Source organism: Amphiura filiformis, chromosome 12, assembly GCF_039555335.1.
Source record: "Amphiura filiformis chromosome 12, Afil_fr2py, whole genome shotgun sequence".
Classification (NCBI taxonomy): domain Eukaryota; kingdom Metazoa; phylum Echinodermata; class Ophiuroidea; order Amphilepidida; family Amphiuridae; genus Amphiura; species Amphiura filiformis.
In genome coordinates this window covers 2,317,529-2,327,629 of record NC_092639.1, presented here as the reverse complement: position 1 = coordinate 2,327,629, position 10,101 = coordinate 2,317,529, and the positions used below count along the sequence as shown (strand labels likewise).

The following is a 10,101-nucleotide window of genomic DNA, read 5'->3' as shown; positions in this document are numbered from 1 at the left end:
CTCGTCTACACGCATAATTTAGAGTGTTTTTGATGAAAGCTAAATTAAAGCCATATTATAACATTTGCTGAGGAAGACGCCCTCACTGAATTTTTAAAATTCCATTTTTTACACGATTAAATTGTACTTTATTAAACCAATATACCCTGCAAAAATCAAGACTCTAGGTGCTGTAGTTTTGTCAAAATCCGAGATTTTGAATAAAACGCCGGATCCGGCGCTTTATTTATTACGATGGAATTATTAGTCGAATGCATACACGATGTTCATAACACACAGTATGTACACGGCGTGCGGGACGGTGATATACACAACAAAGGGTCGTACCACAACATGACCGAAGGAGTGGTACGTATTGGCGACATGTGCGCTGGTAGTAAATTCCAATTTTCTCTGCTTTGCCGTAGTTGTTCGGCTCAAAAATAAAAGGGATATATCTGACAGTAAAAGCTAACATTTTATGGCAAAGAAATGCTAATCTATTTTGTTTGAAAATGTTATAATATGGCTTTAATACGAGACAGACGTAAATATGCCAATACAATAGATTGGTCCTACAATAGTACTTGTTTGTATACCGGTATGCTTGTATCGGTAATTAATTTGTTCAAACTCCAAAATATTATCATTTTGTCGATGGATGGCGTCTGGGTTAATTAAGCTTTCATCAAAAGCACTCTTTATGCTTGTAAACGAGGTTTTACGGTATAGTCTCGTTTGTTTCATTCCCAGCCGGCTTGTGGTCCTCCGTCACCCTCCGTCACCGAGACTATGTACGGTACAATCCCAACACGGCTGACGTTTTTTTCCTCTGACCATACAGCTCCATACAGACGTTTTACGCCAAAGTACATCTGCTACCATTATTAACACACTTGTACAATCAAAATCTACAGCAGTACAAACACTTGTATGGGGGGGGCCTGATACAAAATTTTTATCAAGTGCATGAATAATTATCCTTCTTAGAAAAAAAGTTTCCAAGAGGGCGTTAAAAGGTTACCATGGTTACTGAGAATTCAAGAACCCTGTAGAGAACCATTACAGGCTATGTATGCTCTTTGAAGAACCAGCAAATGTTCCTCAGAGTGACAAAAAAGACTTTCTTAATTCCTTTTAAGAACCACGACAAGGGTTCTCCTTATACAGGACAAATAAGTACGTGCTCATGAAGGCCCCATGTGCCATGTCACAGGGGAAGTTGCCCAAAGTGGTCAAAAATGGTCAAAATAGTACAAAGTTATTCAAAGTTTTGCTTAAAACTTCCTCGAAATCATGCGCGTATTTTTTTTGGGGGGGAGGGTCGGCGGAAGAAGAAGGGGCGGCAAAACGAAGGGGCGGCGGAAGAAGAAGGGGCGGCAAGAATTAGTAAATATAAAACTTAAAAGGGCGGAAAAAATGTTGCTAAGTATAAAAAAATTTGAAAAAATTGTACTATACATCAAAATGTGTTCCTTTTAGGGCGCTCTTCACTTTTTCAAACGACCGAAAAAAAAATGGGTCAACCTTTTCGGGCTGTTGAGGAAGGGGCGGCAACACTAGAGAGCTTGCGAAATGACGTTACGTTAACTTTAACTTTAACTTCTAGAGGATTATGTATTCAAACCCATCTTGGTTATCTTGGTTTTGAATACATAATCCTCTATAATCCTCTAGAAGTTAAAGTTAAAGTTAACGTAACGTCATTTCGCAAGCTCTCTATTGAATTTCCTTCAACCCCCCGGGGTAGGAGCGGCCACGGTACGCCACTGGAAATTGCGGTAAGTTTCATAAAATTGCTTAAAGTTGCTGAAAAGATGCTCAGATTACTCAAAATTGCTTCCGCTTCCGCGCAAGCAGCGTAAAGTGGGCGCGGATTTCATAAAATTGTCCACAATTTTCCAATGCAGCACAAACAGGTCATGACAATCTTACGCAGCTTCGGGGAACTTTACGTATCATTAAAAATGTTGCAAAATTTCAGGCATTTTTGGAGAATTTTGACAACTTTGGGCAACTTCCCCTGTGACATGTGGCCTTCATGACAAAGTCATGATCATTCTTGACCGTAATTAGGTACATATAAACCGACATTCCGCAGCTGATCTTAAAATATTAATTTGAATGCTAGGATTACGGGTTGTTCTCGATATAATTTCGGTTATAATGCTCCACATACTTTGGACATGCTGGCTCAGGTTTGTACTTGGCTTTCCGATGAGACTGAAGCAAAAACCCTTCTGGTCCACCCAGAGGATGATTTAAGGAAGCCCCATCATGCACTGCAAACGTGTTATCACTAGAGTTTCAACTGCCACTTTACTTTTCAAATCCCATTGAATTCTGTGCAAAAGATGTTGTTTAAGAATTGTGCGTGTGTCATTATTACTTGGTCGATTTCAGAACAAAAGTGATGTATGCATAAAGGATAATTCACACCTTCTGTAGGTAACATAAAATGTGAAATCGACTAGCATTTTGAATGCGTTTTTATTGTAAATATATCAGTCGAAATTCAAATTTAACCCTGCCCGTCAATGCAATGTGCGAGCAGTGGTGTCATGTTCACTCACACAGCTGTGCTAACCGCAAGTCAACACAGTGGCGTGGTGGGAAGTGCTTAAATCATCCTCTGTGGTCCACCCTGGTTGAAGGTGTATGGGGATGTGCCACGGTTTGGGGTAACTTTCAGCGATTTTGGTATATAGATGGGTGGTTTTAAATGACGACCAAAGCCCCCCAATTCGCCAGCGAAGTGTTACGTGTAATCCGATTATCACCATGTCAACGCGATCACGCTTTTGAGTTCTGCACCATGATCGAAATGATCGCAACACAAAGTCTATGCATGTACTATCAATTCCAAAAGGTGTGTGATCCAGTTACCAGGGAGATATGTAAACCACTTCGCTGGCGAATTGCAAAAACAGCAAAAAATAGGTAGAGTGAAATTCAGCATTAGAAAGTCAACAAGTTTTGAAGACCCTCCCGGTGTTTGATTTCAAAACAGAAAATCTATCGAAGACAACTGGTAGAAATGAAAATCCCTTAGTTTCTTTGCGCATTGATATAAGAATGTTCGTCCTTTGCATAAGATATTTCCTTGCGGAGGTCTGCATAGGCATAGTCTGAAGACACCGGCCTAGATGTCTCTGATTTGGACGATGGGTCTGGTCCGATATAACCGTCATCATTATATTCATGATGAGAAGGCTCCATATAATCTCCTTCTTCGACAAAGTCTTGATTTTTCGATTCCAAGAAGGCTTCATTTACATAGGCTTTTTTATTAGGATCATTGACATATTCCACGCGGTCTGGAGGATCTGGTTTGACATAAACAACATCATCCCCAGGGATATCTGGTATGACATATTCGTCAGCGTCACTAGCATCAGTAGCCGTTGACATCCGTAAGTAGCCCTCTACTGTTGTGTTGTCATCACCAGATTTCAAATGTCTCTCATTCTGAATCTCTCCACGATATACTCCCCCATCAACCTCACCCTCTAACCCCAAGTTCAAATGTCCCTGAATCTGCGATGGGCGTAAGTTACCATTGTCATCTGGAGTTTGGTTCACATAAATGTCTGTGCGAGTAGTGTCGCCATTTGTTCCTTCATGACGTTTTAAATCTTCGTCATTATATCCCACAATTTCCTCTATTTCTCCTGATTCATCGAAGTAGGTGAATTCAACACTCTTGGCCCTGCTCTTCATACTGTTGTCTCTAGCCAGATTGTAATCGCTGGGTGTCGTCTTTTTCTATGTAAAGGAAAAGTTACAACACTGGGTCAAAAATGAGTTTCAAACCTCTTTCTGCCCGATCAGCAACAGCATGATAGGATTTTATTGGACTGATATAATTTGCTAAAATTTCAAAGGAATTTTTCTTATAGCTTTAATTTGATTGGTTTATCTCGGTAATAAAAATGTATTAGTAGTTGTACCAATGAAATGTACCCTATCATTTTGCTCATGATCTCTTTCCTCTTTGGTTTTTTTTGTTTGTATTTCCCAAATACAGAATTATCCAAGTACGGAAATGTCCTTGGTCAATTGTTACCCAATATGAGCGTGTACATTATACTATTTGTATACAAAATGATCATCTATCTGTAAAAAACTGTTTGTAATGCACAAACTAGGGTTTTCCCCTGGTTTTCCCCCCATCAGTCCGAATAAAAATCACTGAAAATCTCAATATTTTCCAAATTTCGACGGACTCCCCCGGGTTCACCTTTCTCCGCTCTTCCCCTTGACCCAGGAAATAAATCACGGTGTCACCCCGGGGGTGCCACCACATACGGATGACTCTTAGAATGGCAACATCAAAAATCTGAATCAGATACATACCGTGTACAGATCATTTTTCTTTTTATCTGCATGAAATGGAGACTGGACCTGGGAGCGTTCTTTTTCTTTCCTTGCCTTTGCCGATTTCCTCCTACAGTAGACGTAGACTATGATGCCGATGATTATGGCGAGGACACATAATGTAGGGACTACGCTCACCACAACTATCAACGTGTCCGATAATTTCATTGACTCCATTATGGAATCTGAAATGGGACATACGGAAGGATTAGTATATTATCGTATTTTTAAGTTATTTTATTTTACAAATTCGGTAAAAACATCAAAAAGCAAAATGAAATAACGTATTACAATCAAAAGAAAAACAGATGGAAATAGACCCAATGGGAGTCGAAAGCATTAAGGGGGTACTACACCCCTGCCCAATTTTGTGTCTATTTTTGCATTTTTCTCAAAAATGTTAGCGCATTGGTGGCAAGTAAAATATGTATATTATAGGGGCAAGGACTACAACTACTGCACTGGAAATTTTATTTTAGCACAGACAACTGTTGTGGAGTTACATTCAAAAATGAGGGAAAACCATTACCGGGTAGTTGATCAATAAATTAATAACTACTTGCCTTGAGTTGCTGAATTTTCAGTGCAGTACATACATACATACATACATACATATATCGATTTATATTGCGCCTATACAATTTTAGCTCTAGGCGCATTACAATAAGAGAAAACAAAGAAAGAAATAGCAATAACAAGAAATGGATCAAATTGGAAAAAGATGGGTTTTTAAAAGCTGTTTGAAGCTGGCCAGTGTTTGGGCCTCCCTGATGTTGCATGGGAGGTTGTTCCAAATTCGAGGACCAAAGGAAGTGAAGGCGTTATCACCAGCAGTATAGTTGTAGTCCTTGCCCCTAAAATATACATATGTTACTTGTCACCAATGCGCTATAATTTTTGAGAAAAATGCAAAAATAGGCACAAAATTGGCCATGGGTGTAGTACCCCCTTTAAGGTGAAGAAACTACTAATATTCTTGCGTAAAATGGCAATGATACTATTGAGAATGTACATGTTAAGGGATCCAGAATGAGCGTTTATTGCGTTTCGACAGTATTTTTTGAGGGACATGAGAGCACCTCAGACCTATCGAATTGCATTCTGAATACGAAGCATGTTTTTCTGATATCAAATAATTTTCATTTTTTGAAAATCACAATATAATACAAATTTTATGACAAATTATAAAAATTTAATATTTTTCAAATTTTGATATATAACAGTCCTCGAAGTAAATTATATAAATCTAATGATATATTCTTAAAGTGTATGTAGCTGGGAGGAAAAGCCGACGGTCAATTGAAAATTTTGACCTTTCATATTGAAGATATGGATTTTTTCCCAAAAGACCTTTTTTTTTTTGTTGTTTTGGGAAAAAATCCATATCTCCAATACGAAAGGTCAAAATTTTCAATTGATCATCGGCTTTTCATCCCACCTACATACACTTTAAGTATAAATGATCAGATTTGTAAAGTTTACTTCAAGTACTGTTAAATATCAAAAATATCAATTTTTAATGATTTGCCATAAAATGTGTATTAAATTGCGAATTTCAAAAATCAAAATTATTTGATATCAGAAGGACATTCTTCGTATTCAGAATGCAATTCGATATGTCTGATGTGCTCTAATGTCCCAAAATAAATACTGTCCAAACGTTCATACCCCAGCCCTTAAGGCCTGTAAAAAGTGTTTAGGGGTATCATAATTACAATACATCAAATAGGTCTTCTTTGGGTGAGTGCGGAAGACCCCTATGTATACTTTTCAGGTTGTGCGTTGTATAAAATACTGGTTGAAATTAAGTTTATGTCAAATGATAGATACCCAAGGAAATGTTATCTGATGCTTTTTAATTTAGATCAACGTGGTATGACAAATTGGACTACAAATATAAAACACTTATTGCAGACGTCTGGTTTCGGTGTGGTGTGGCAAACTCAAGAAGTTGGTGATTTAAAATTATTTTTGAATATTTTTGCCACCAGAATTAGAGATATTTCCTTTCAAAATTAGTTTTCTGATATGAGTTCAAGGAATAAATTAAGAACCTACATTCAGTTCAAATCACTCCTTGCTCCTGAAAGGTACTTATTATTGATTACAAATTTTGGTAAAAGAAGGGCCATGGCAAAATTAAGATGTTCCGATCACCCTCTCAGAATTGAAACTGGCAGGTGGAATAAAATAAACGCCGAGGAGAGGTTTTGTGAATTGTGCAATGCTGGTAATGTTAAAAATGAATATCACTTTGTTTTGGTATGTCCCTTTTTCAGATTATAAGAGACAAGTAGTCAGTACATTCCTGTTTTTTATAGAGTCAATCCATCATTTAATAAGTTTATCTCTTTTATGGAAAATGAAAATATTAATGTTATTCATACACTTTCAGAGTTTATTTATATTGCTCTCAAGCTCAGATATAATATGCACTCTGAAACATAATTTTTCTCTATTTATTTAAATTGTTGATTTTTCTTTCATATGCATGTAAATAATGTCTGTCACCGTGTAATTATTGTTTGCTTTGTACTATGGGCTGGAGGCCTACGTACTTGATAAAATTCTATGAATGAATGAATGAAAATGGCATGAGCAATGATAAATGTTGGCTTTTTCATTTTTCCTGATTCTTGATTTTACTATTGTTTCAAAGAATTTCTTGTTGAAAAAGTGAAAACGACATTTTGTCCAGGAATTTTGTGTTATGCCATGATATGATGCACGAGTATTATAAATTACACAGGGTAAAAAAAAGGTTGTTTGTTTGTCTGCATTGACTCTCATCCTCAAAATTGGGAGAAAAGATTTTACGGTAAGCCTAGAAGAGAATACAGACCCTGTTAATAATGTGATATAGTATTGATGTATTCGATATACCTATTATATATAGCTAATTCATACCTATTTATGCCTTTTTAATTAAGGTAATTAGGCCTGTGCATGGTTTAGCATTGACCTACTAAAAAAAGAACTTAGGAAACAAACAAAATCCGAATAATGACATGCCTACGTGTGCATGGGGAGGTAGTGTAAACATGAAAACCTTTTTTCTCGGCATACAAAAGTTCGTCATTAATTTCACACCTTACGCAGAGGATTATAAAATATATTGTGGGTTTGACATTAAAATTACTACACAACACTGCAGGTGATTTCTAGTTAAAGAAAACATAATATAACAATAACACAACTATAGCCTACACAGCAAACTGCACTGGTATATATATAAAACATTACAAACCAATGTAACCTATACAGTGTTCTGTATTTTTAAAAATATCGTCTATAACTTTTAAGCATGTCTAAACTATATATGGTTTTATTATTCTTAGAGGCAATTTGCAAATCGGAATAAAAAAAACAACGCATGCATTGGAAAAACATTTAAATGATCACTGCCCAAAATACATGTACAGCCAACATAATTTAAACACTTTCGGAACTCATACGACCGTCGATTGAAGATAGTAGATATTTTACAATAAAGTATAATTTGCCTACCATATATATATTTCTGGAACGTATTTCACCATTGCCCTAGCCGTATACAGTTAAAATTATATTAATTAATGCGATGAAAAATTCGTCTGACCTGAGTAATGAGAGAGAAATAAACTACAAGAAATTCCATTATTGGTAATACTAATATCCGTGTTTAAATAAATATCATGTGTGCAATCCAGGTTAGGTAAAGAAAAGGCAAAGTCGCCACTTACCTGCTACCGGCTATATCATGCCTATATTATATCATTTATCTAGTCCTTGTATTATCGAAGTCCAAAATGGTGTTAAAATTCAATATAAGTGGGGGAAATATCCTCTGGAACCATTTTTCTCGACCATGTTTGTGTACAAACTTATAAATGTATTGTATACTTAGTAGGGCGTCACATTTAACGTGGAGTTGTTTCCGCAATTTTAGATTAACCAAGTTTTACGGGTCATTTATGCATTTCAATTGTGATATGTTAGTTGTGGCTTATGTCGACGTTATTTCTAGAATATAAAATTGTAATTATTGAAAATAGATCACAACTATTTCAACTTTCTCGTAAATTAACCCTAATTTAAACACACTTATTACAAACGGCTTGAACTGAATAAAATACAAAGAAACGTTTATTTAACATGATGAATGGAATAAACACGGTTAAATAATTTGACCAAATTAGATTATTAGAAGTTCATAGTCAAGTGCAACAGATTTTAGTTTCAATAAATGGCGCGCATTGAACCGCAAACTTTATTCAATACAAATACCCACGTACCAGGTAAATGGCAATTAATAATTACGGTCATAGGTCGGCGTCTAGCCTTTTGTGTATCTTGTGCATATTTGTGCATTAACGTAAAAATACCTGTTTATATAATATATGTATAGTCTATAAATTAAAATATAGGCCTACCACTGAAAAAAAACCCAGTAAAAGTTAATTGATTAAATATTGTTTCATGCAAGTGTTTTATAGAAATCTTCTTTTTTTTTTTTTAGTCTAAGGGGCACGCATGCAGGGTTACTAAATTATATTAAGTGACACATTTAGATATTGTTTGTATTGTAACTTTAAAAGTAATGATGATAAGTACATAAAAGTATACATTTTCAGAAAGGAAACGATGCAAGGAGTCCAACTAGTACAACAGATTTCTGAAAAAACGAGCGTGTTTTGAGTAAAGCCCCAAAAACGGCATATTCATGTCCTAAAGACACAAAACTAGTAACAGTTTTCTCCTCATATTTGATAATATTTGCTTCAATTTAAAATTTAAAAATCAGAGAGGATCAAAATTTGACTTATATCAATTTTGACAAAACTGTTAGATATTTTAAGGTATAAAATAGTATAACGACTTTATAACGTCCTAATTCTAAAACTGAAAAAGAGTTAAATTTTGACCCTTTTTGACCCATATTTTCTAATCGAAGGGGAAAAAAAAGCTAAAATGTGAGTAGTTTCGTAATCGATTTGGAAATTTAAGTAAGTTGTTATAATGGACGAACAAATTGGCATGAAAAATCAAATTTGGTAATTTTCTCAAAAACAGCTTGTTTTTATCAAAAATCTGCTGTACTAGTTGGATATATTTAATGCTATCTTCTGTAAATATCATCATGAGCATGGTAAATGTAATGTTGTCTACTGTAGATAGCATTATGTGCATGGACAATGTAATGCTATCTACTGTAAATAGCATTATGTGCATGGACGATGTGATGCTGTCTACTGTAGATAGCATTATGTGCATGGACAATTTAATGGTATCTACTGTAGATAGCATTATGTGCATGGATAATTTAATGCTATCTACTGTAGATAGCATGTGCATGGACAATTTAATGGTATCTACTGTAGATAGCATTATGTGCATGGACAATTGAATGTTTCTACTGTAGATAGCATTATGTGCATGGACAATTTAATGGTATCTACTGTAGATAGCATTATGTGCATGGACAATTTAATGCTATCTACTGTAGATAGCATTATGTGCATGGACAATTTAATGCTATCTACTGTAGATATCATTATGTGCATGGACAATTTTTAAATGCTATCTTCTGTAGATAGCATTATGTGCATGGACAATTTAATGTTATCTATTGTAGATAGCAGTATGTTTATGGACAATTTAATGCTATCTTCTGTAGATAAATTTATGTTCATGGACAATTTAATGTTATCTATTGTAGATAGCAGTATGTTTATGGACAATTTAATGCTATCTATTGTAGATAGC

The 10,101-nt window shown here is 35.4% G+C and overlaps 1 protein-coding gene across 1 annotated transcript; it reads right to left on the bottom strand.

Annotated features, from left to right (window-relative positions):
• Window positions 1–1,706: 1,706 nt before the first annotated feature.
• LOC140165651 (uncharacterized) lies at window positions 1,707–8,330 on the bottom strand. Its single transcript, XM_072188948.1, has 3 exons — window positions 8,079–8,330; window positions 4,336–4,541; window positions 1,707–3,744 (listed from the first exon to the last, which is right to left on the bottom strand). The coding sequence occupies exons 2-3, from the start codon at window positions 4,531–4,533 to the stop codon at window positions 3,028–3,030; spliced, it is 915 nt and encodes a 304-aa protein (XP_072045049.1). The 5' UTR covers window positions 4,534–4,541; window positions 8,079–8,330; the 3' UTR covers window positions 1,707–3,027.
• Between the last annotated feature and the right edge of the window lie 1,771 nt (window positions 8,331–10,101).

Excerpts from the sequence above, each read along its gene's own strand:
- LOC140165651 (XM_072188948.1), bottom strand. The coding sequence starts at position 4,533 with ATGGAGTCAATGAAATTATCGGACACGTTGATAGTTGTGGTGAGCGTA. Across the intron at positions 3,745-4,335 it reads AGAAAAATGATCTGTACACG|AAAAAGACGACACCCAGCGA; the intron begins GTATGTATCTGA and ends TCCTTTACATAG.